Source organism: Zea mays, chromosome 8, assembly GCF_902167145.1.
Source record: "Zea mays cultivar B73 chromosome 8, Zm-B73-REFERENCE-NAM-5.0, whole genome shotgun sequence".
Lineage (NCBI taxonomy): Eukaryota > Viridiplantae > Streptophyta > Magnoliopsida > Poales > Poaceae > Zea > Zea mays.
In genome coordinates, this window is record NC_050103.1 from 69,603,060 (window position 1) to 69,629,985 (window position 26,926).

The 26,926-nt window shown below is 48.3% G+C and overlaps 1 protein-coding gene and 1 pseudogene across 4 annotated transcripts in view; one reads left to right on the forward strand and one right to left on the reverse strand.

The window, feature by feature from the left end:
- LOC103635328 (golgin candidate 5) overlaps positions 1 to 22,510 on the reverse strand; it is a 43,455-nt gene extending 20,945 nt beyond the window's left edge. For 3 of the 4 annotated variants that reach the window (XR_004851967.1, XR_004851966.1, XM_008657809.4), the window contains exons 1-4: positions 21,756 to 22,510; positions 19,905 to 21,061; positions 18,563 to 18,634; positions 17,624 to 17,698 (exon numbers count right to left, since the gene is read on the reverse strand). Coding sequence is in view for 2 of the 4 variants with exons in the window: in XM_008657809.4 (XP_008656031.1) it covers positions 17,624 to 17,698; positions 18,563 to 18,634; positions 19,905 to 21,061; positions 21,756 to 21,900 (1,449 nt within the window). In the remaining 2 variants the exon portion in view is untranslated. The remainder of the gene's footprint in view (positions 1 to 17,623; positions 17,699 to 18,562; positions 18,635 to 19,904; positions 21,062 to 21,755) is intronic. The other variant, XM_020542353.3, reaches the window with a different exon arrangement.
- Positions 22,511 to 24,152: 1,642 nt separating this feature from the next.
- LOC103635329 (photosystem I reaction center subunit VI, chloroplastic-like) lies at positions 24,153 to 24,753 on the forward strand (annotated as a pseudogene).
- The last annotated feature ends 2,173 nt before the right edge of the window (positions 24,754 to 26,926 follow it).

Sequence of the window (26,926 nt, forward strand, 5' to 3'; positions counted from 1 at the left end):
CAGGTTCAAGATTTTGGGCCTGCGCACGCAACCGCTACTGCTAATTTTGTGGCGGCTTCGACCGTGGATGCTGGGAATGAATCGGATGAGTCTGCTTCTAAGTTTTCTGATTTTGGTGACTCTGGTAGTTCGGTTGAGTGGACGGGAGAGTCGTCGGAGGAGGACTTGGATTATTTTGCGGCCTTGGATGTGGCAGCGGCGGAGGCTTCGCCGCGTGCTGCGGATGCTGAAGTTGTGCCTGGTCCGAGTGCTGGGCGTAGGCGACGAAGGGCGGTTGCGAAGCGTAGAGTAAGTGAGGCGGACGGCGGTCGGCTTCGTGTGGGCAGGGCTGGCAAGCAGAAATTGTTGTCCTCGCCGGCCGTTGCGAGTGTAGGTGAGGGGGAGCTGCGAAGTCTTTTTGAGGGTGAGGAGCTGAGGATAATGCTATTTAACTATAGGGAGATGGGAATCATTCGGAAGGTTGAACCAATGTAAGGTGTGACGCCCTCGCTGTACATATGTAACTATAGCTTGTATGATGAGGCTGTGCGCCTTCGCGCATCCGGCTATGCTCATAAAGGTGTTGCGCACTTGGTCTAGTGTGTTTATTATGTCAGTCCGGCGCGCCTGTAGTCAGTCTTTGCGCGGACCGTTTGGTGTAGGGTCTAGCACGGGTAGTCTTTTGAGGAAGACTTCGATTTTTCGCACTTGTTGTGCTTAGTCCGGCTGCACCCTTAGGCGACTTCACGGATAGTCTTTTTGAGGAAGACTTCGATTTTTCGCACTTGTTGTGCTAGTCCGGCTGCACCCTTAGGCGACTTTTGCACGGATGATCTTTTTTTGAGAAAGACTTCGATTTCTCGCACTTGTTGTGCTATTCCGGCTGCACCCTTCGGCGACTTTTGCACGGATAGTCTTTTTTGAGAAAGGACTTCGATTTCTCGCACTTGTGCTAGTCCGGCTGCACTCTTAGGCGACTTTTGCACGGATGGTCTTTTTGAGAAAGACTTCGATTTCTCGCACTTGTTGTGCTAGTCCGGCTGCACCCTTAGGCGACTTTTGCACGGATAGTCTTTTTGAGAAAGACTTCGATTTCTCGCACTTGTTGTGCTAATTCGGCTGCACCCTTAGGCGACTTTTGCGCGGAGTGTCGCACGCGAGGGTAGCTAGCGCTAGACCTCGCGGTGACTTAGTAGTGGTCGAATGTCGAAGACCGTCGACGCGGTCTTTTTTCGACGTAGATTTTTGCGGGGGATTTTTCACTTGTATATTACATGACTCCGCCTCGTTAAAAACCTCACCCCCCGGGAGGAAAAGAGTGCGGGCCAGAATAACATTGTTTTTGCGAATTACAAGGGCGAGCTGGCCCTGATGAGTCAAACAAAAAATTTGCGGAGATTATCAATGTTCCAGGAATGCTCCAAGTCCTCGTCGGATGGCGTTGCGAGCCTGTATGTGCTGGGGGATGCCTTCGTCTTGACGATGAAAGGGCCCTCCCACTTGGGCTCCAGCTTGCCCCTGAACTCTGTCCGAGCCGTTCGGACGAGTACGAGGTCGCCTTCACTGAATTCCCTCGGGATGACTGCGTGGTCACGCCATGCTTTTGTTTGGGCTTGGTATTTATTTAGAGCCTGTAGGGCGAAGACGCGGTCTCCATCGATGAGATCCTTCGAAGTGGGTTCGTCCACGTCGGGGACAACTGACGAGACTGTCCGTGGGGACCCATGTTTTATTTCTTGCGGGGTCATGACCTCCGATCCATATAGAAGGCGGAAAGGGGTGAACCCAGTCGCCCTGCACTCAGTCGTGTTTAGCGCCCAGACCGCTTCAGGTAACAAATCGGCCCACCTGCCCTTTTTCTCGTCGAGGAGCATCTTCTTGACACCTGTGAAAATTTTGCCATTGGCGCGTTCCACAACTCCGTTGGACTGCGGGTGGTATACTGAGGCGAAGGCAAGCTTGGTGCCAATGGAGAAGCAGAAATCCTTGAAGTCTTGGCTGTCAAACTGCTTGCCGTTGTCAACTGTGAGTTCGGACGGTACTCCGAAGCGGCAAACAATGTTTTGCCAGAAGAATTTCTGTGCAGTCTTTAATGTTATTGTGGATACAGCCCTCGCCTCGATCCATTTGGTAAAATACTCGACAGCGACGAAGGTGAACTTGAGGCTCCCCTGAGCCGTGGGCAGGGGCCCAACAATGTCCAGGCCCCAACGCTGAAGAGGCCACGTGTGGGCGATTAGTTTCGTGAATTGCGAAGGGCTGCCTGATCGAGGAGAAAACTTCTGGCAGGCTTCGCAGGACCTTGTGACCCGATTTGCGGCGCAAATCATTGCGGGCCAGTAGAAACCTTGACAGATCACCTTTGCGGCTAGGGCCCTTGGCCCTGCATGAGAGCCGCAAGTACCGCTGTGGACTTCGTGCAGGATTTGGACGCCTTCGGTCTCGGTGACACATTTAAGCATTGGCTGACTGACCCCCTTTTTGTAAAGCTGGCCCTCAATCAGTGCGAAGTCCCGGCTTCGATATTTGAGGCGCTTGGCCTCGTTGATGTCGGTTGGGTGGTAGTACCCCTGTAGGAACAGGGTTATTGGTGCCCGCCAGTCTTCGGTCATAATAAGGTTGACTATGCGGTGGCTCTCGCTGTCATTGGTTATTTGGAGCCCTTCGGGGCTGCGGACGGCTGGCGTGCCGATAACATGGTAGAAGACGTCGGAGGGCAGGGAATCGCCTCTGGCGGCAGCCTTGGCCAATGCGTCGGCCTCCTCATTCCTGGCCCGGTCCACATGCTGCAAGGTGAAACCTTTGAATTGTCTCTCGAGACTACGGATAGCCGCGAGGTATTGCATAAGTGCGGGGTCCTTTGCTGCATAGTCTTTCTCGACTTGGCCGGCGACTACCTTGGAGTCTGTTCTGATAATGCAGGTGGTGACACCAAGGGCCCTTAGTTTGCGAAGGCCGAGGATGACAGCTTCGTATTCTGCTATGTTGTTGGTGCATCTGTCAGATTTCAGAGCAAAGTTGAGGCGTGCCGCGTATCTGTGCTTGACCCCGGTGGGTGAGGTAATGACTGCAGCAGCGCCTGCCCCCGCGTGGCACCATGCGCCGTCGCAATGGATTGTCCAAACCTTCTCTGCAGACGGGTCCGGCTGTGTTATCGGCCTAGTCCAGTCGACGACGAAGTCTACCAGAACTTGTGACTTGATGGCTGTCCTGAGCTCGAACGTGATGTGGTAGCCGGAGAGTTCGGCCGCCCATTTGGCAATCCTGACCGATGCCTCCGGGTTTCTGAACAATTCGCCGAGTCCCCTATCTGAGGTGACCCGGACCTTGAATGCTTCAAAATAGTGGCGCAATTTGCGCGAAGCCATAACAACTGCATAGGCGATCTTTTCCAGTTCCGTCATATTACATTTTGATGGTGTGAGCACTTCGGATACGTAATAAACTGGACATTGTCTGATCACGCCCTGTACTGTCTGCTCCTGAACCAGTGTCGCGCTGACCGCATGCGGCGAAGCCGCAACATAAAGCAACAGGGGTAGCGAAGGGTCGGGGCTTGTAAGAACTGCCAATTCCGATAGGTACTGTTTTAGTGAGGCGAAGGTCGCCGCCTGCTCTGGTCCCCAAGCGAAGTCTTTTGCGCCGCGGAGAGTTTTGAGGAAGGGGAGACTTCGCTCTGCGGATTTGGAGATGAATCTGTTGAGGGCGGCCAATCTGCCTGTCAGGCGTTGGACGTCTCTGGCTGACTGCGGGGGCGTCATGTTGATGATGGCCTGAATTTTGGTTGGGTTGGCCTCGATTCCGCGGTGCGACACCAGGTAGCCCAAGATTTTCCCCTGGCGAACACCGAAGACGCACTTTTCGAGGTTTAGGCGAAGTCGTGCGTCCCGCATGTTCGCAAACGTTTCGGCGAGGTCAGCAAGATGGTCCTCCTTGCTTCTGCTGGCGACGACGATGTCGTCCACATACGTGAATATATTTCTGCCAACTTGCCCCTCGAGCACCGTTTTGGTAAACCGGGAGAAAGTGGATCCGGCGTTCTTGAGTCCCTCCGGCATTCTGATGAAGCAATACGTGTTGAAGGGTGTTATGAAGCTGGTGCTGGCCTTGTCCTCCTTCATATATATTTGATGGTAACCGAAGAAGCAGTCGAGGAGTGACATGACTTCGCACCCGGCCGCGCTATCGACTATTTTGTCGATGCGAGGCAAAGGGAAGTTGTCCTTTGGGCAGACCTTGTTGAGACTGGTGAAGTCAATGCACATTCGCCATTTGCCGCTCTTTTTCTGCACTGTTGGGGACTTGTTCTCAAATGCTAGGAATTAAGAACAAGGCAACACAAGAAATGTTAGGTGTTAAGGTCCTTCGTCCTCCATAACAATATATCCCTTCGGGATATAAAGCATCTCGGACGAAAGTTACGAAGGACATACCTTCGTAAGCATAACAACGAAGAATGGAGCATTTGCATAAATCATGGAATATGAAATAAACATTTGAATATTGTCATAGAATTATCTCTACTTGTATTAATGAATATAAATGACTTCGAATTACAAATGTACCTTCGGTCCTGTGGAAGGCAAAAGTACAAGCGTGATGTGAAAGCAAATGACAGGTTCACGTGAATAGTACAGAGGTACTGTTCATCTATTTATAGGCACAGGTCGCAGCCTGTGACAAATTACAATCATGCCCCTTGCGAAAGTTTATAGCATTGACTCAGACCTATATGTGTAAAAAGGTCATTCTATCTCTATGTCGGTTCAAAACGCCGAAGCTCCATGAAAAGGGACCTTCGGCCATCTCTTGGAGACGTCTTCAGCCGAAGCTGCTTCTTCGTGTGAGACCTTCGGCGCACCGAAGCACGACCCCAACAGTAGCCCCTTTCGCGGTGCTAGATCGTTCTTCGTAACGAGCTTGACCCGTGAAAAAAGCCTCTTCAGCTTCGGGAAGCCGAAGGTCCAAAAAACACCTTCCCTGAGCTCGTTGCGGAGAAGCGATCCGACTTCCGAGCGCATGTCGGTCCCACCTTGCAGAGTTACTGTTTGATCCTTGCGGTCCACTGCGCAGCGGGTACGAGTTACTGCGCGCCTGGTGTAACAATTCCGCCGCTTCGCGTTCTTACCTGCAGCACTATATAAACTGACAAGTAGTTGTGAAGTTACTACAGCATTCATTGCTATTTGCACTGTTTTGCTGCCGAAATTTTTCATCATAGCCGAAGCTTAAGTCCCAAAATCGAACGAAGGTGCTTCTCAACGTCCGCTTCGTCAGAAAGAAGAGCTTCGGAGAGAAGAAAAAAGTAAAAAGTTTCTGACTCCCCAAACTTAAAATCAAATGGCGAGAATTCGATCTACTGCCAAAGTTGTACGTGAGGGAGACGAAGCCGAAGGTTCAAACACTGTGCCCATCTCCGAAGCGATGCAGCGCTCCGGTCTAGTGACTGCGGAAGAGAGGCCTGGTGCCGAAGCAAACCCGACAACAGCCGAAGAAGAAAACATTGATGGGACTGACTCCGGAGATGACTACCACATGGCTACACCCAGCAAGCCCAGTCACCTGGATTTTGGAAAATCAACTGTTTCAAAGGCTGACCTTGCGAAGATGATAAAAGCAGGTTTTTTCAAAGAAGATCAGAAAAAGTTACTTCGCTTCGGAGGAGAGGAGACTACCCCGAAGCCAGAGAAGGATGAGATTGTAATTTTCAAAAGCTTTTTAAAAGCTGGGCTGAGATTTCCTCTCCATGGAATTATTGGAGATGTGTTGCAAAAGTTTGGCATTTATTTTCACCAATTGACTCCTAACGCCATCGTTAGACTCAATGTTTATATCTGGGCCCTCCGAAGCCAAGCTGTGGAACCGTTTGCCGACAGCTTCTGCCGAGCCCACGAATTACATTACCAAACAAAGGCCAGAACAGACGGACTACATGATAATTTCGGCTGTTACAATTTTGCCTACCGGAAGACAACAAAGTGTCCTGTCATCAGCTACCGAAGCAAATGGCCAGCAGGCTGGAAGTCTGAGTGGTTCTACGTAAAAGTTGACGAAGACAGAGAAAAATTGGTACAAAGCCCTCTGGAATTAATCTTCGGAGAGACGAGGCCACACTGCCACATCGGCGATTTAAAGGGTCCTACCTGGGCAGCTCTGGGTGAATTCGAAATTATTTCAGAACATATTGGCACCAGGGATCTAGTTCAGGAATTTTTGGCATTCAGAGTTTTCCCTACTTTAAAAGAGTGGGAGATGCCGAAGCTGGAAGGAGAGAAGAAGGAGAGGGAGCTTGTTCGTCTGCCTTATCACTTTAAATTCAAGAAGTACTTTAAGAAACCCTGCAAAGAGTGGTTAGACACAGTTGAGACAATGTGCAATGAAATCTTGGGGAATTACTCCAAAAAGGAGGATCAATTAATGACAGCAGCCTTCGGCACCCGACCGAAGCGAAGGCTGAACCGAGTATTCGATGCCCTGGGCTTCGAGTATCCAGACTATGAGCAGTTGAATAAGGGTGCCGGAGGCCACAAAAGAAAAAGAGTGGCTGAAATTCTGACGAAGGATGAAGAGCAACCAGCAGCAGAGAAGAAAGTTCCGAAGAAAAGGAAAATATCAACTCCGAAACGGAAAATATCCGAAGAAGGGAGAACCCCCACACCTCCTTCTACTAGCGACATAGAAGAAATTTTAAAGGTAATGACTGAACCCATGCCTACGAAGCTAAGTCCACTAGGGCTCCAACTGACGAGGCTTTTTCGAAAGGTGGACGAGCCGGATCAGACGAAGACAAGCAAACCCAAGCGGCAAAGAATCATTGCGGTAACTGAAGTTATCGATAAGACGCCGCCAAGGGCGTCAATCCAAAAAACGGCAGCTGCCGAAGGTGCAGCAATCGTTGAAGGCGTAGCTTCGGAGGTCGCGGCTACCGAAGCCGCTACAGCCGAAGATACAAACTTAGAAACCACGATTAAGAATATCAACAAGATTTTGGAAGACATGGCCGCGGAAGAAACTGGTGCTACTACTGAAAAAACCATGGCCACAGTGCCTGAAAAAGGAAAAGAAATAGCCGAAGACCCTTCGGACGACGAAGCATACACTTTCCAGAACTTAGTTGGGCAAAAACTGACGAAGGAGGAAATAGAAGAACTTAAAGACTACGCCAAGTCTTGTGGGTACAAGTCAGGTGCCCTCCTATTTGGGGGTGTAGATGATGAACAACTGGGCTGCATCCGGGACTCAGCTGGGGCTAAGGTCATCGGTACTTTATCAAAGAGTATCGGTTTTCCGAAGCTGGAGTCAGACATCAGCCGCTACCGACGACAACATGTCGTTGGTAGTTTATTTTATTCCAACTTCAAGGTGAATGACTTGTTTCTTAACCTTTATTGCTTCTAATAAAAACATGACTGACGAAGGTTGTGTTTGTGTAGAGTATGTTGTTAAGCAAAGCCTTGCAAATGCAGCAAGATCTTGAAGATAAAAAGCATGAAATTATAATCGGAAATTTGGAAAACAAAATAAAAGAGCAATCAGATGCTTTTGAGAAAAAGAACTTTGAGCTCCAGGCAGCCGAAGGCTTACTGGCGGAAGCTGAAGCAAAAATATCAGAACTAAACTCGAAGCTTCTCCGCCAGTCCGAGCAGTTTGAACGAGAAAAACAAGATCTCAATGAAAAACTTGAAGCCGAAGCTCAGCAGAATTCAGATTTGAAAAAACTACTGACAAATCTTCAAGAGAAATGCTTGGAGTTTAGCAACAAGTGCATTCAACGATTAAGAAAGATTTTTTACTCGGTTGGAGCTAGCAGCGAAAAATTTACCCCCTCGGCTGAAGATCTACCAAAAACCTTTGAACACATTGAGGGGGAGATTGACGAGCTCGACGAAGTCATAGCTGGGCATGGTGACTTCTGTGCCTGGGTGGCTTCTCGAGGGACCGCTGCTGCATTTCTGAAGGCCGGCTGCGAACACGGAAAAATTGTCAACAGGCCCAACTTCACCTTATCTCCATCAATCCTGGATGATATGCCTGACCTCGCCCGAAGCATCTCCAATAGATTCATAAAAATGATATGGACAAAAGGCGGGCGGGAGAAAGCTGGAGACGAAGCACGAAGTCATCTTGAACCAGTAAGAAATGATACTTCGGAGTTACCTTTTCCTTTGGTCTTGATTCTTACTCATAATCTCTTAATTTATGTAGGATGACGAAGGTGAAGATGATGCCTAAATTATGTCGTCGAAGCTGAAACTTAATGAAGATCAGTAGAAGTGTACTGTAGAAAAACTCAGGATATTCTTGTAAATACAACTAGACTATCTTCAAGGAACTTTGTACATACCTTGTAATATATTCTTACCCTTTGCTTGAGTCGCTTTGATGTGGACGAAATCAGTATTTTGAGCCGAAGGCGAAAAAACACCTTCCCTTCTTTTCGTACACAACGAAGCCTAAAAGGTCGCTTCCTCTTTTTGCCGAATCTTTGCTTTTTTGTACGTGACAAAACATAAAAGACTACTTCTCTTTTCTGCCGAAGCTTTCCTTTACAAAACATAAAAAACTACTTCTCTTTTCTGCCGAAGCTTTCCTTTACAAAACATAAAAAACTACTTCTCTTTTCTGCCGAAGCTTTCCTTTACAAAACATAAAAAACTACTTCTCTTTTCTGCCGAGGCTTTTCTATACAAAACATAAAAAACTACTACTCTTTTACACAACGATTCATAAAAAACCAGTTCTCCCCTATACTGAAACTTTTCTTTGTGCCAAAGCAACGAAACTTTTCACTTTTGCACACAACATAGCGTAACAAGTCATAAAAAGGCACTTCTCTGAAGCTTTTTTGCCGAAGCAGCCACTTGGGAACACAAATGCTATGAATGAATGCTTATGTATGCAAATGTTATGATGTAATGCACGAATGAATGTCCGAAGCATATGTCCGAAGCCATATTATCAGCCATTACTTGGAAACAACCACACAGTAGCTCTGCATTCCCTTAGGAACGACTTTGGAGCTTCTTCGCCTCTTACTTAGGCAATGTCAGCGTTGACTTTTCGCTGTAAGCTCTGCATCCCCTTAGGGACGTCTTTGGAGCTTCTTCGTCTTTTACTTAGACGGTATAAGCTCTGCATTCCCTTGGGAACGACTTTGGAGCTTCTTCGCCTTTTACTTTCGGCGGAATCAGCGTTGACTTTTCGCTGTAAGCTCTGCATCCCCTTAGGGACGTCTTTGGAGCTTTTTCTCTTTTTTGGTTTCGGCACTCGATGGTGCGCTCTCAGCTTTTACATGTACATCTTTGGGGGATTTTGCTCTTATAAAACTAAAAAGAAAAATTACATGTGATGGCCCCATTAAAAACCTTTCTCCCCCTTTAGAAAGGAAAAGGGTGCCATGAAAAAGAAAAGAAAAGTCAAAATTACATCGAGTTATACATAAAACCGCCGAAGCTCATCCGCATTCCAAGATCTTGGAATTTCATTGCCATCCATGTCCTTCAGTCTGTACGAACCAGGCCTTGACGAAGATGCTACTAAGAAAGGCCCTTCCCATTTCAGTTGCAATTTGCCCACTGTATCTGGATTGGCCACTCTCCGAAGCACCAAGTGTCCTGGCTCAATATTTTTTAGCCGGACCTTTCTATCTCGCCATTTAACTGTTTCAGCCTGGTACTTATTGATATTCTCCACGGCCTGAAGCCTGATCCCTTCTAGGGCATCTTTTTCCACGAGACAAGTATCTTCGGGACCTGATTCTGCCGAAGCTACCACTCTTATTGATCCAGCTTTGGCTTCTTCCGGGGTTATTGCTTCGTCACCAAATAACAACTTAAATGGGGTGAATCCTGTAGATCTTGATGTTGTTGTGTTATGGCTCCATACCACCTTGGTAAGCTGATCTGGCCACTTTCCCCTTGGTTGATTGAAGATTAGCTTCATTATTCCTGTCATTATGATGCCGTTGGCCCTTTCAACAAGCCCATTTGACTCCGGGTGCCTGACTGATGCAAAGTGGATCTTCGTGCCAATTTGATCACAAAAATTCCTGAATTCTTCGGAGTCAAATTGTGTTCCGTTATCTACAGTTATAGCCTTCGGCACTCCGAAGCGACAGACAATATTCTGCCAGAAAAATTTTTGGACAGTGGCCGAAGTTATTGTAGTTAATGGCTTCGCCTCAATCCACTTGGAAAAATATTCCACAGCAACTACAACATATTTCAGATTGCCCTGAGCCGGTGGTAATGGGCCCAGCAGATCGAGGCCCCACCTTTGCAATGGCCAGATGGGTTGTATTAGCTGTGTCAAAGACGAAGGTTGTTTTTGATCTCTTGCACATTTCTGACAACCTTCGCACTTTTGAACTAACTCAGCTGCATCCGAAGCTGCCTTCGGCCAATAAAATCCTTGACGGAACACTTTTCCAAGTAACGGCCTGGATCCAATGTGGGATCCACAAAGGCCTGCATGTATCTCCTTCATCAATTCTATACCTTCGGCTCTAGACAAGCACTTGAGCAGCGGGGCACAAACTCCATGCTTGTATAACTCCCCTTCTATAATGATATACGGACGAGCTCTTGCCTCTATTCTTTTATTATAAGCTTCGTCATCTGATAGGAAGTTACCCTGAAGGTAAGAAATTATTTCAGTTCTCCAATCTTCACTGTACACAGGGGAAATAGTAAGAACTGCTCTTTCAAGTAACTCCACCGAAGGTGCCTTTATTGTTTCGAAGAATACATCCGAAGGTAGCGGCAGCCCCTGTGCTGCAGACCTGGCTAACAAATCAGCATGTTCATTTTGCCCTCGAGGGATATTCTTAACAGAGAATCCTTCGAAGGAAGCTTCGATCCTTCGGACTGTGTCTAGGTATTTTTCAAGCTTCGGGTCTTTAGCCTTGCAACTTTTGTCAATATGACCTGAAACAATCTGAGAATCAGTTTTAAGGATCGCCCTCCTGATCCCCATCGCCTTTAGTTTCCGAAGACCCAGGAGCAAGGCTTCGTACTCAGCAATATTATTTGTGCAGCTGAAATCCAGTCTTGCTGCGTAGCAAGTTTTGACCTTGGACGGTGAAACCAAAACAGCAGCTGCTCCTGCTCCGAAAGTTCCCCAGGAGCCATCACAAAACACTGTCCATGCTTCGGCATCTTTATTCGCTTCTTCGCCCTGAGCCCCTGGCGTCCAGTCGGCAATAAAATCTGCCAATGCTTGAGACTGGATCGAGGATCTGTGCACATAATCAATGTAAAATTCATTAAGCTCCGCAGCCCATTTTCCAATTCGGCCAGTAGCTTCTTTATTTCTCATGATATCTTTCAACGGCTGCGAAGAAGGAACAATAATATTATATGCCTGAAAATAATGCCGAAGCTTCCTGGATGCCATTAGAACGGCATACAACACCTTCTCCAGTTCTGTGTAATTTTTCTTTGAGACACTAAGGACCTCAGATACAAAATATATTGGGACCTGCTTCTTGATTTGTCCATCAAACTTCTCCTGCACAAGTGCCGCACTTACTGCTGAGTGCGAGGCTGCCACATACAACAACAGAGGAGCCCCTGGCATTGGTGGAGTTAATGTTGTTAGATCTATCAGGTATTGCTTGAGTTCTTCGAAAGCTTTTTGTTGAACTGGGCCCCATTGAAAGACTTCAGCTGACTTTAAGACCTCGAAGAAGGGTAGATTTCTTTCCGCTGATCTGGATATAAATCTGTTAAGAGATGCCAGTCTTCCTGTCAATCTTTGGGCCCCCTTTCTTGTAGTTGGTGGCTCCATTCGAAGTATAGCTTCGATTTTATTTGGATTAGCTTCAATTCCCTTCGTTGAAACCAAGCATCCAAGGAACTTACCCTTCTTTACTCCGAAGACACATTTTTCTGGATTCAGCTTCAGACCAGCTTGTCTGAAGCTAGCGAAGGTCTCCTGCAGATCAGCAATATGGTCTTCTTGCTTCGTGCTTTTTACAATAATGTCATCAACATAGGTCAACACATTTCTGCCTATCTGAGATTGGAGAACCTTCGCAGTCATCCTGCTGAAGCTCCCTCCTGCATTCTTAAGCCCCTCAGGCATGCGAAGATAGCAATATGTACCACTTGGGGTTATGAAACTAGTCTTCGGCTCATCCTCCTTTTTCATCCAGATTTGATGATAGCCTGAGTAACAATCCAGAAGACTCATGAGTTCCGAAGAAGCTGCTGCATCAACTAAAGAGTCTATCCGTGGCAGCGGGAACTCATCCTTCGGACAAGCCTTGTTAAGATCTGTGAAATCAATACACATTCTCCACTTTCCATTGGCCTTCTTTACCATAACAGTGTTAGCTAGCCATTCTGGATACTTCACTTCTCTGATAACTCCTGCACTTAGGAGTCTTTTTACTTCGTTGCGAGCCCCTTCGGCCTTGTCATCAGACATTTTCCGAAGCCTCTGCTTGCGGGGTCTGAAGGATGGGTCAACATTGAGCGAATGTTCAATAACATCCCGATTCACTCCACAAAGATCATTGGCTGACCATGCAAAAACATCTTTATTGTTGAATAAAAACCTTATCAAGGTTTTCTCTTGATCTTCAGATAATTGCGAGCCCAATAGCACCTTCTGCTCTGCTATATCCTCACACAGCAGCATGGGCTTCGGCTGATCAGCCGAAGCTACTTTTTCCCTCCTGAACTTATACTGTTCACAAGCTTCAACTCCATCTATATTATGGATTGCCTTGGAATCAGTCCAGCTTCCTTCGGCCCTTCTGGCAGCTTCCTGACTCCCATGAATAGCAATAGGCCCTTGGTCCGAAGGTATCTTCATGCAGAGATAAGCTGGGTGAAGAATTGCTTCAAAAGCATTTAGAGTACCACGACCAATGATGGCGTTGTAGGGGTATTCCATGTCAACAATATCAAACACAATTTGCTCAGTCCTTGTGTTATTAACAAATCCGAAGGTTACCGGCATGGTAATCTTCCCGAGTGCCACAATCTGCCGCCCTCCGAAGCCACAAAGAGGGTGCGTAGCATCATGAATCTTGTCTTCAGGCTCTTGCATCTGTCTGAAGGCTTTGGCAAATATGATGTCAGCTGCACTGCCTGTGTCAACTAGGACATTGTGAACCAGAAAGCCTTTGATCACACAAGAAATGACCATAGCATCATTGTGAGGATAGTCCTTGAGCTGAAGATCTTCCTGAGAGAAGGTAATTGGAATGTGAGACCATTTTGACTTAATGAAGGGTCCCTGCACTCCAACATGCTGCACCCTTCTCTGAGCCTCCTTCTTCTGCTTTTTGTTAGCTGGCTCTGAGCAAGAACCGCCTGTTATCGGGAGCACCAGCTTCGAAACCGAAGCAGCTCCAGCTTGAGTGTTGAACGAAGCCATCAGCTTCAGAAAGGTGGAAGTGAGTTGACCGGAGGTGGGCGCCAATGTTGGGGACTTGTTCTCAAATGCTAGGAATTAAGAACAAGGCAACACAAGAAATGTTAGGTGTTAAGGTCCTTCGTCCTCCATAACAATATATCCCTTCGGGATATAAAGCATCTCGGACGAAAGTTACGAAGGACATACCTTCGTAAGCATAACAACGAAGAATGGAGCATTTGCATAAATCATGGAATATGAAATAAACATTTGAATATTGTCATAGAATTATCTCTACTTGTATTAATGAATATAAATGACTTCGAATTACAAATGTACCTTCGGTCCTGTGGAAGGCAAAAGTACAAGCGTGATGTGAAAGCAAATGACAGGTTCACGTGAATAGTACAGAGGTACTGTTCATCTATTTATAGGCACAGGTCGCAGCCTGTGACAAATTACAATCATGCCCCTTGCGAAAGTTTATAGCATTGACTCAGACCTATATGTGTAAAAAGGTCATTCTATCTCTATGTCGGTTCAAAACGCCGAAGCTCCATGAAAAGGGACCTTCGGCCATCTCTTGGAGACGTCTTCAGCCGAAGCTGCTTCTTCGTGTGAGACCTTCGGCGCACCGAAGCACGACCCCAACATGCACCATCACAACGTTGGCGAGCCATGTGGGGTAGGCCACTGGCTCGATAAATTTGGCCTCCAGGAGGCGATGTACTTCGGCCTTGGCGGCTTCTGTCTTCTCATCAGACATTTTGCGGAGCCGCTGTTTTTTCGGTCTCACCGAAGGGTCGATTCCCAAGTTGTGCTCGATGATGGAGCGACTGACCCCGACCAGGTCGAGGGCAGACCAGGCGAAGACGTCTTTGTTCTTGGACAAACAGCAGAGGAGTTTCTCCTCATCATGCGAAGTGAGGTCTTCGCTGATGGTGACCGTCTGTTTGGGCGTGGCCTGGTCGAGGGGAACAGTCTTGGTCCCGTCGTTGCTCTGCAGCTGTGCTTTGTCGTGTTCTTTGTCAGTTGGGCTGTCGGACGCGGGGACCTCGCGCTGGGCCGTGAGGCAGTGCACGTTTCTTTGCCCGGGGACGAAGTCCCGTTCTATGTTTCGCGCAGTCTGCTGGTTGCCGTAGACCGTGATGGCGCCTAGCGGACCTGGTATCTTCATGCATAGGTAAAGTCCGTGAATGGCTGCCTCAAACTTGTTGATGGAGCCCCGACCCATAATGGCGTTGTACGGATACACCATATCGACGATATCGAAGGTCACTTGCTCACTTCGGGCATTGGGTGCTACACCGAAGGAGAGAGGCAACTCTATTTTGCCGACGGGAAATGTGCCCTTGCCGCCGAAGCCATACAGTGGATTGTCCGAAGGCTTGAGCAGGTTGTGGCTTATGCCCATGCGGTCGAAGGCATGGAGGAAGATGATGTCTGTCTGGCTGCCATTGTCGACTAGGACTTTGTGGAGGTCCCAGCCTGCCACGCTGCAGTCGATGACCATGGCGTCGATGTGGGGGGCGCTGCGCAGATCGACGTCTCGGGCGTCGAAGGTTAGCGGCACATGGGACCACTTCGTCTGTACGACCGGACCGGTGATGGCGACGTGGTTGATGCTGCGGTAGTGGTCCCGCTTCTGCCGCTTCGTGTCGAAGTCGGCGCTGGACCCCCCAGTGATCATATGAATGACTCCGCGATACGGCTGATCGGCGAAGTCCTCTTGCTTTGGGGCATGGGGGTGGTGGATGTTTTGTTGTTGCTGGTGTGGAGGTAGGGGTGGGGGAGATACGATTTGTACTTCCTGGTGGTGTTGGTATGCGTGGTGCGGTGGATGCGGAGCGGGGGCGTGGATGTATGGCGGAGGGGGTTGCTGATATGTGTGCGCGACAACTCTAGGGTTGTCGGCTGGTTGTGCCCGTGCCATCCTGTCTCTGGTGGCCTTCGTCTCTGGGCAGTCTCTGGTTTGGTGGGCGCAGTCTTCGCCGTGGAACAGGCAGTAAAATCGGTGTGGCTGCTGCGCACGTCCCCGGCCCCAACCGCGAGTTCCGTTTCCGCGGCCCTGGGGGGATATTCCTGGCGGCGAGGGGCCTCGCCAGCGGGGTGCTGGTTGGCGATGTTATGCACTTGCTGCTGATTGCGGCCGTCCCGAGCGGAGTCTGGCTGTGGAGGCCTCGTCCACGTGCGGCTGGACTGTGGAGTGTCTTTGGGTTTCCTCTGAGACTCGAGTTTGCGCTGGTGGAGCTCTTCGGATCTGGCATATTTTTCAAGCAGCTGATACAACTCCTGGAGGCTCTTGGGCAGATCCCTGATGCAGTGGCTGTAAAGGACGCCGGCCCGAAGGCCACTGATGGCGTAGTGGATGGCGATTTGGTCATCGACCGAAGGCAGCTGTGACTTGAGGGTCAGAAACTTGCGGTAGTACTCCCGCAGAGTCTCTTTTTCCAGCTGTTTGCAGAGCGAAAGTTCAGCCAAGGCGTCGGTGTCTGGGCGGTACCCTTGGAAGTTGAGCAGGAATTTGTCCCGGAGGCTTCGCCAGGAGTCGATGGACAACGGGGGCAACCTGGAGTACCAGGTGAGAGTTGGGCCTTCGAGGGCGATGATGAAGGACTTGGCCATCGTGGCGTCGTCCCCTCCGGAAGATGCAACGACGACCTGATAACTCATGATGTACTGTGCTGGGTCAGTGCTGCCGTTGTACTTGGGATAGGTCCCTGCCCGGAAGTTGGCAGGCCAAGGTGTCACTTGCAGGTGTGGCGCCAGGGGACTTCGCTCATCGAGGTAGTTGACACCTTAGAATGCCGCGGCGTGTGGGATGGCGTGGTCGCGCTGGGGGAAGTGTAGGTCTTCGACTTGTGCGCGCTGTTGGAGGGGTGGCCCGTGTTGCAGGCCGAAGTGGCCTTCGCGCTGCATTAGCTCGATCTCCTGTTCGAGCTCCTGGGCCTTCTGCTCTTCGTCGCGTATCATTTGCCGCACCTTGGCTTATGCAGACACACGTTGGCGCTTGGCCTCAAGTATCTCTTTTTGCTTCTGAAGATTGCGGTTCTTGATGCGCAAGGCGCGCAGCTGTAGCTGTTCTTCCGCTAAGACACCGATGACTTCGCCATCCTCGGTGACGTCCGCGCCCTCTGGTGGAGCGAAGCCTGGGGGAGGTTGCGGCTGTCCTTCAGAGCCGCAGGTGCGGAGAGCGTCGTCTTCAGTGGCCTCTTGGTGGGTGGTGTGGGTGAGGGCGAGGGCCTTGCCCTTTTTTGCGGCCAGCAGTGCTGCCTTCGCAGCCTCGTCAGCCTTCGAGCTAGCTTTCTTGGGTGCCATCGCGGGTGGTTTTTTCGTAGCACGAACGGTGGGCGCCAAATGTTGGAACTTGCTCTCCGGTGCAAGTTGATCCAACGGGGGAGTGTAGCAACGTAGACAGGGTTTTTGCTCGAGATGGCAATAGCTCTGTTAATCTAGCCTCTCAAGGGCATTGTGCGGGGGTATTTATAGGTATCTGAGTGCCCAGCGTCCAGTGTTAAGGACGCATGTGCCCTCAAGCACCTAGGTTATCCCCGGAATATTCCCATAAAGCAGGGTTATAGACCGTAATTACAGGGAGACCTTTGCAAATTAGGCCCGTAATGCGCAGCGGCCACGCAGGGCCTGTTACAATGGGCCGGATTACACGTGGGCCTCCATGTTGGACGAGGTCGCAAGATGAGACGACCTCGTCACAGGTCTTCGTCCGGCGACGTGTAAGACGAAGGGTGAGTCTGCCCGTCGTCTTGCCTCCGTTGGTGCAGCGAGGTCGGCGAAGGCATCGAGCGAAGGGTGGCGTCTTCGCCTTCGCCCCAACAGTATGCTCACTGATTGTTAAAGCACAAAAGAAATCATAAGCTATTCCCACCGTAACATAGAGTAGCAATACCGGGCAGTGCAGACCCAGTGCTGGAGACACCCACATGAGTGGGGTCTGGGGAAGGGATAAACCGAGGCAAATCTTCCCCCGCAAATGTGAAGAGACTGTTTTGAATCTGTGATCTGGTGACTCAGTGAGACAGCTCTCACCACTACACCAGGCCTGCCTTTCACAGAGTAAAAAATACTGAACTACAAAAAACAAGTAAGTGATGCATTTGCAACAATGCAAGCGAATGTAACATACTAACATGTCCAAATCGTAGCATTGTGCACCTAACCCTTTCAAATGATCATCAATACTAAATTTGGAAACTATGTGCAATTACCAATTGACAATAGAAGCATCAAGTAACAAGAAAAAATGGTAATGTGCCCCCACCTTCCTTTCAAGAGTTGCTACTCTTTGGTGATATTCATCCTTCAGTGAATCCATTTCTGCTTCAGATGACTTACTCTGTATCAAATCAGAAACAGATCAATCAAAGATTTTGAAATGTGTAAGTGCTTTATGATACTAATGTTTACTTCAGAGAATAATTTTTTCAACATTCATCTTGTTTATTTTTTGGAGTTGCACCAAAATTAGCAGCAAGTCTATACTAATCTATTAAGAACCTAATGTGGACACCTGGTAATACCACGGCTTCGCCCTCCGCTACCATACAGTGCAAAAAATAGTGCAAAACGGGAACTTGAACCCACACCCCCTTGCTACAAACATTTAGGGGTAACCATTAGACCACACATACCTTAGTGTTTATAAATAAATAATAATTATATTTGAATAAATATCTCAATACCTATTTATCTATACTACTCTATTAAGAATCTAATGTGGGCACCTGATGCTACCACAACTTCACCCTCCACGATGCGCCCCCGACTGGTTCTCCCGTCCCTCTCTCAGCTACTGCCCTGTAGACACGCTGACACTCTAGGCCCGTCCCACACTCTCTGACTGGTTCTCATGCCCCTCTCTCAGCTACTGCCCTGTGGATCCCAGCGCCCACACAGCCAGCTACTGCGCCTTCTCAACATCCGACCCCACCCACGCAGCTACCACACCGCGCAAAAAAAGTACAGAGCGAGCACTCGAACCCACACCCCCAACTCCAGAAATTTTGGGTTAACCATCAGACCACACATACCTTAGTGTTTAGAAATAAACAATAATTATATTTGAATAAATATCTTAATACCTATTTATATGATATGTAAAAACCGTAGCAAATCACGGGCAACTGGCTAGTCCTAAATTAGAACATTATAATAACTGCTGTTGGAAGACAAAAAATAGAAAATATGCTTACAAACATACCTTGAGATCATCGATTGTTGATTTTAGTTGCTCATTCTCATTTATCAACCTTGCAATTTCATCAGCTTTGGACTGTAGAGAGAATTACATGTTGTTAGGCACAATGAATATTAAAGAGCTGGGTACGTTGCAACCAAGTCATGGTTATTAAAACGTCGTTTAAACGACGATTAAGCGTCGTTTAAACGCTAAAACGTGATTAGTGGCTGGAACGTCTGCACGTTTTTCAAAAACCGCGTAGAACGTCCGTTCTGGACGTTTAAACGACGTTAAAACGCCAGAACGTCCGTTCTGGACGTTTTTGCTGTTTTGTGGACGTTCTACGCGCCTGTATACCAGTGGGCCTTAATGGGCCGCCTTTACCCACCCAACCGGCCTGCTATCCACCGCGCCCAAGAGCAGCCAGAGGCCTTGCGCGCTCCAGCCATCGCGCGCAGACGCTCCAGCCGCCAGGAGCCGCCAGACGCCGTCGGCCGCTCTCCAGGGCTCTAGGTATGCCGCCCCCTCCTCCCTCCTCTCCCTCCTCCCTCCTCCATCCGCCCTCCAGGTAGGCCGCTCTCCAGGGCTCCAGGTATGCCGCCCCCTCCTCCATCCTCCCTCCTCTCCCTCCTCCCTCCTCCATCCGCCCTCCAAGTATGCTGTCGCCGTCGGCCGCCCTCCAGAATCCAGATAGATTGGCTGTAGTGCTGAATCCCTTGGCTGCTGATTCCCTTAGTATAACCAGTGTGATAAACTTGAATCCCTTGGGCCTTGGCTGCTGATGTTCATAAACTGCTTAGTATAACCCAGCATCACAACCCAGCAACGAATTTCAATTGCAAATTTGCAATGGCAACAAAGTGTGGCAGTGTTGCAGGCTACTGTGTGTTGCTGATGTTCATTCCACTGTGGGCTGTGTGGCAGTGAAATTGCAATGGCAGTGAATTTCAATTGCAGGCTACTGTGTGTTGCTAATGATATTTGGTTTGTGAACTCAACTTATGTATGAATTTATTCTATATTTGAAATTCTATGTCAAGTCTGAAAAGACGTTTCAACGTTCGTTTAAACGTTTAAACTTTGAAAAGTTGGTTCATAACGTTTTAACGTTTTACCGTTTTAATAACCATGACCAAGTGACAGATGGGACAGGGATCTATTAAACGTTTCGACTGTACTAATGTCCATGCAACAATTGTAAAGCATGAACTGTACAGAACTACTAAGTGCTTCCATTATTAACATAGTACGAATGCATAGATTTAAAAGGTTCACTCCCGCATGGGGTACATTTTATAGAGTATAACTCCACAAGCTTTAACTGGATTGCTACCACAGAGATTTGAGCATGAAGAAATCATACCTGTGACTGTCTTGCAGCACCTTGCAATGCAGCTTCCATCATCTTCAATTCACGTCTTAATTTCTCTAGCTCATCGACAGAAACAACAGAGTCCAGAGTCTGAGAATCTGTGCCTCTAACAGATTCTAGAATCTTTTCTTCTTTTGTAAAATCATTTGGAGGACCTTCACCTAGTCCAACAGGTATATCAGTCGAATTGATCACTGACTCGTTCTGCGAATTTGAGTCATGCTCTGCAGTTAAGGACTTCAACGTTAAGTCTTGAGGTTGCTCCATTGCATTATCCTCCTGTACAACAACAGATGATTCCCCTGACTCCATCTTATTGCTTTCTTCCTCACTTTTTTCAGTATTAATATTGCTATCATGTAATTTAACTTCAAGATGAGTACCTTTGTCTACCATATCACTACTCTCCTGTGGGCCACTAAGTTCTTTTGGGGCATCATATTCTTGAGCAATATTGTCCTCAGCTTCCGTTATATCATCTGAACTAGCTAGCGCAGACTCTGCTGGTTGTGACTGCAAGATGTTCCTATCAGACGTATCTTCCTTTCCTGTGTGAATAGATTCCCCTGTTTCGGTGTCACCTGATTGATGTATTTTAGTAGGCGAAGAAGATGCACTACCATCAGGTAAGTCTCGAACAGACTCTCTAAGCTGATTCGGCTCTGCTTCATCACTAGGATCAGAATGTTTGCTAACTTGATGGTGCTGGTTTTCTTCCACTGTTGAAGGATGTCCTGCAGATTGTGATGTTTCTGATGCTTCAGCATCACCCACCTTAGATGCAGGTGCCTCAGTAGAGCTATCAAGCTTTTCTTCTGCTACTGAAGGATGTGTTGGAGTTTGTGGTGTTATGGATTGCTCAGAAACATCTGCCTTAGAAACAGGTGACCCATTGGAAATACTATGAACTTCTTCCGATTTTGAAGGCAGTTTTGGAGATGTTGTTCCTGATACTTCCGAAGGATCTACCTCAGATATATGTTTCTTAGTTGGTGTGCTATTAATTCCTTCCTCTGCTGACAGATTCTTCAGAGATTGTGGCTTTTCTGATACTTCAGTGCCATCCTCCTCACCATTGTGTCCCATGAAAGCCATGACAGGATTGAAGAATCCTATTCTATCAGAGTTGGATGTCTGTGATCCTGATGCTGCATTACAGAAAAAAAACATTTTATTTGAGCACCTAGATGCCCATGTAAACAAAAACCAATGCTTCCAATGCGAAGCTCTTAGACAGCACCTTAGTAACCACTAACCAGGTTCCCGGATCGATGGGATCGAGAAACGGGAACGTGGTACGCAGTACGTTACTAAACTAGGATTTAACACTACGGGAACGTGATTGTTCCCACATTCCCGGAACGGAACGTCCCCGGAATGAGGAACGTGGCCAAGTTCCTGGTTCCCGGTTTCTAAGGACAGCACTAGCAAACAGTGAAAAACAGGCATGCATAGCCTAATCAAATTGGTCCTACAAATTCTGCAACTCAGACAGAATGAAAAGGTGTTACAGTTCCAATACTTGTAAGAGGAAAGAAGTTTGAAATATGCCTAAACCAATCAATAGTACAGACTTCAACAAACTAATGGACTGAATTTGGACTATGGAAATTGAATCAATGGTAAGCGTTTTTTGTTGTGAAAACCAAGTGATAATAATCAATTAAACACAAGCCATCCTCCACATGCATGGATCAAATATTAATTGAACACCATTGACCAACCCATCAGTGTCATATCAACAGTAACAATGTTAATACACAGGCAACCATGCACCAATGTTAATACACTGAACTAGGCGAATTGCAGGACAGAGGATTGTAGCATTAGCGTCGTACGTACCATCTTCATCGTCACGCTTCTCCTCTAGGCCGAGCGCGCTGTCGAAGTTCTTTTCGATGTTCTTCACGCTCTCGCTGATCTTGTTGACGGCTCCAGCGATGTCCTGCAGGCCGCCGAGCGACACCTTCCCGGACCACCACGCCATCCCTGTCCTCGGCCCTCCGATCGCCACCGGCTCACGGCCTCCACCTCGGCACCTGGCGCCCTAGATCTCCGGCATAGATCTGATGACCCGCGCAGCCAATCCACCGCCCACACCCAGTCGTGCGCGGGCGGGAGCAGGATCTGGCCAGGACAACCTCGCCACGCTGACCAAACCAGCTGAGCCCGCCAGACAACGAGAGCGCGGGCAAGGGGTCTGAGCTGACGCTGCCGCAAAGCGGGGGGAAGCACTTCAGCGAGCTCCCACCGCGCGGTGGCGACTGGCGAGGTGGGAGGAGAGATGTAGCTGCGGCCTGCGGGGGGGCGGCAGGAGCGCGTAGGGTTGGGTCGGGGAGCACAACGGAGAGGGGAGAGAGAGAGAGAGAGAGAGAGAGAGAGAGAGTGCGTTCGGCCGTTGGCGCGTGCGGGCGCCGCGTCGGCTTCGGTGATCGCGCGCCCGCCTAACCTGCGCTCGGCTCGGTGCAGTGAGCAGTGGATCTCGGCCTGAACGAAGAAGAACCATCTATCCGCGGGGAGGTGCGCTGGGCCTGCGGAGGTCCCGTCTGCGGCGTTTCGCCCGAATGCTACCGAAGTTGTGGACTTCGGCTGAATGCAAACAAAATTGAGATTTAGGGCCTGATTATATAATCTGGATTAAATAATCCTAAGAGTCAAACAAACAGTCTAGCTTAGAGCATCTCCAAAAACTCCCCTGAAGTCTCCCCTAAATCTATTTTTTTAGGGAAAAACACAAAAACATGTCTCCAACAGTTCCCCTAAAGCGTTCCCAACTTTTTCATAGCCCTTAAAACTTCCTCATTTGTAGCTACAAATGAGGGGTTTTTTGGCTCCCTAGAAACAAACTGCTGCTTTAAGGGATCTGTTGGAGAAAGGATTAAAATTTACCCCCACTTATTATTTAGATGTCCCTTAAAACTGATTTTGAGGAGTCGTTTTATGGAGAGCTCTTGGAGATGCTCTTATTTGCCCAGATTATATAATCTAACCCATTGGATTATGATAATCCATAAGCAAGTGATGAGGTGCTTATTTCAGATTATTTTTTCCCACTTTCCCACTACCCTTTCAAGTTTCCTAGAAATTACCCACCATTGCCATTATAATCTACCGAATCGTTTTTGCGCCTATCGGATCGGAGAAGCCCGCCGCCCAGCAGAAACACGCCAGATAATCTGGGTAAACAAACAGGACTACTCAGATTATATAATCCAAATTATATAATCCAGATTATATAATCCTCAAAAAATAATCCAGATTATATAATCCATTGGGGTAAACAAACAGGCCCTTAAGCCCGTTTTTAACATTTTCTTGACTAAGGTGTTGTTTAGTTCATAAAATGTAATGTGGTCTGATTACAACAGCAACTGATTATACTATGATGTTATTTGGTCACATATTTATAACGTGATGGATAACTGATAACGTTAAGCTATGTTTGTTACTCTAATCAGATACTATACTAGAAACTGATACTGACCTATTCAATCTTATTGCTGCCAGTACTTAAGTGTAAACCATTAACACTGTCATTTACATTACATTTTCGCAAACCAAACGACACTATCATGTTTGTTTGAGCCACAACATAATTTGTTACCCTGTAATAGAATATGGACTTATAGAAAATGGAGCGTTATCTAATACCCCTTCAATCATGTTTGTTTGGTTCATGACTAACTATGTTACACTTTTTTAAAGTTAGTCGTTCGAATTAAATAACTAATTTTAAATAGAAAAATTAGATACTGACTGGTGCGTCATACATTGTTGTCAGCGTGGGCCGTACGGACCTTGTCGACGAGTCTCGCATGGGGTCTCTCGGCCCGAAACCCCTTGTCTTGTTGAGACCCAACCCAACAGAGGTTTTGGACCCGTTTGGCGTTTGCCTGAAAACGGTTGCATCAGGCTGCAGATGGACAAGCAAAAACTGCAGAAGCGCAAGAGAACCTTAAAAAAGAAATGGAAAAAAAAGTAATCGTCTAATCGACCGCAACCGGGCTCCATGTTGGTATTGCCAAGTCAGCTCGCCGCAGAATCAGGAGGTCGGGAATCCGGGATAAGCCTATCCAAAGGATGAGAGGAAGCCACATGGCACGCTCTCTATGGTGAGTGAGGTCTCGGCCATTTCCCGCCACCATCCCACACAAATCCCAAATCCCCCACCGAATTAAGTTTGTAACCTCCAGCATCCACCAGCCAGTGCGCGCGCCAAATCTAGTTTAGTTAGCCGCCATGGCCTCTCTCCTCGCCGCCGCCGTCTCCGTGCAGCCCGCCGCCGTAAAGGGCCTCGCCAGCACTCCATCTCCGGCAGGAAGCTCACCGTCGCCAGGCCGTCGGCCCGCGCCGCCGCCGTGGTGGCCAAGTACGGCGACAAGAGCGTCTACTTCGACCTCAACGACATCGGCAACACCACCGGGTAGTAGGACCTCTACAGCTTCGACGCGCCCTCGCCCTACAACAACCCGCTCGAGGTGCTCCACGATGCTTCCGATCCATTCAGTTGATCAGTTCCTGTAGTCCTGCGTGCGTGCGCGCGTGTGTAATAAATAATCTTCACGCAAACTAATGTAGTAATGTATGAACCCGTTTGTTGTAATGTTGTGTTCTGGGTGATGATCAAACTGTTAGCTTCTTCGTGTCGCCAGAGCAAGTTCTTCGAGATTTTCGCGGCTTCGTTCACCAAGAGAGGCCTGCTGCTCAAGTTCTTACTGCTTGGCGGCGGCTCCCTATTGGCCTACGTGGCTACGTCAGTGCGTCGGCGTCGCCGGACCTCCTGCTGATCAAGAAGGGACCCCAGGAGCCGACGCAGCCAGGCCCTCGCGGTAAGATCTAAGTTCCTCACCTCCTCCATTTGCACGGTCTAGCTAGTAGCTTGCTTGTACTGCTAGCTCCTGACGGTCGCCCGAGACCGACATGGATGGATCGTCCTTGCCTGTTATGCTGATGTTGTCTACTCGTCCTTGGCATACAACTAAAATGGATGGTGTTGCGCACGTGCCTCTGCCTCTTGCATTGGTTCCTACATAACCTTCGGATAATGTTTTTTACGTCATCCTTGTTGTCAGATAACCTTGGGTAGCGCAAACTATGACCCAGCCCCCGAGGGTGTCCGAGCGGGTTCTCCCTCTTGTACTTCCATGGATGTTCACGTAGGGTCTCCTCCACATTCTGGTTGCATGGTGGTAGCCCAAGCCTTTGGTCAAGGAGTCGCTGTAGAGGCTAGCGTACCTGACGACAAAGTTTTGGGTTCTGCTGATGACACTGAATTGGTTCCTGCTGATTCATTGCAAGTTGCTCCGGGTGGTGATCCTTCGCCGAGCCATCAGTTGATCTCTCACGATTTGGGGGTTCCCTCATTCTTCTCCAACCTCCAGGTATTATGATTTATCCTAGTCTGACTTTTACACCAGATAAACTGTTGTTATTATATTCATCTGTTCTTAATATCAAGCATTGGTGGACAGGATGGCTAGTCAGCTGAAGTTGCAGGGTGCTTCTGTTCCAGAAGGAGCTTCGTCTCTGGCGCGTTGGAATCCGGTGTTGCTTCAGCAGCGTGTTTCTGACTTAGAGGCGGCGAATGCTGGTTAGTGCTTTTCTGCTTCTTTTCGGCTACCTTATTAAACTGCTTCTTACTTTAACCCTTTTGCTCGACTGTTTCTTCGCCAGATATGGCCCGGTAGTATTCTGTTCTTGAAGAAAAACATTCTCAAAGCCAGGCTGAATTGGTCCGGCGGTGCTATGATCTTGAGGAAAAGTATTCCCAAAGCCAGACTGGGCTGGCCCAGGTTTCTGCTGCTCTGAATGATGCTAACATGCTGAATTCTACTCTCCGCGCTCAGCTTGATTCTAAAAAGGTGACTTGTGAATCCATGCTTTGTTTCGCCATGTTCTTATTGCTTGCTTGACGTTTGAAGAAGCTAATTCTTGTTTGCAGGAAGAAAAATGTACCCTTGTTACTTCTCGTGACAATCTTGATAGGCTATATCATGACTCCAGCAACTCGTTGACCATCCTGGAGAGGAGTCATCGCTTCACCATGGAGGAGTTAGACAATCATTGTTATAAGCTACAGGAATCCTTGGACGACGTGATTTGTCTCAGGCAGTTAATATCGGCTAAAGATGCTGTCATCAAGGAACTGCGTGCTTCCAAGAAGTCCATCGCCCAGGAGCTGGAGATCGTTCAGTTGGCTGTCAAGGTTGCTGAAGAAACTTCCGCTACTCTGAGGGCCCAGCGCGACAGAGCTATGGATAAAGCCATTCGCGCAGGGCGGATCTTGATGAGGAGACCTAGTGTGGTTGTCCCCGACGACATAAGGGCTGATGTGAACGCTGCTCCTGATTCCTCAAGTCACCCTTCTTCGTCGGTTGCTCCTGAGAAGAATGTTGCAAAATAGAAAAACATTGCGTGCTTTGAGCGCGCGGTTAACGTGCTCGGATATTTTGTTAGAGGACACCTGCTTAATATTGAATGCTACTATTATTCTCCTATTGTTTAGAATTTAGCAGTATCTAAATTTGTAGAAGTAAAATGCTGCGTGATGATTTTGAGACTTCCTCATGGGACATAGAGGCCGCCCCTAGATGAGTAACTGTATGCGCACCGAGTGTGCCGTGCCTGTTTAAGTTAGTATTAACTCAAACCGATCGCTCTGTGAGTGTGGCTTAGTGGCCACCCCGAGTTAAGCAAGCGTGAGCATGTGGCACCATCTTAAGTCATCGCCGACTTAAGCCGATTGCTCCGTTAGCAGGGCATAGTGGTCACCCCGAGTTAAGTAAGCGCGAGCATGTTGCACCGTCTTAAGTCGTTGCCGACTTAAGCCGATTGCTCCGTTAGCAGGGCATAGTGGTCACCCCAAGTTAAGTAAGCGCGAGCATGTTGCACCGTCTTAAGTCGTTGCCGACTTAAGCCGATTGCTCCGTTAGCAGGGCATAGTGGTCACCCCGAGTTAAGTAAGCGCGAGCATGTTGCACCGTCTTAAGTCGTTGCCGACTTAAGCCGATTGC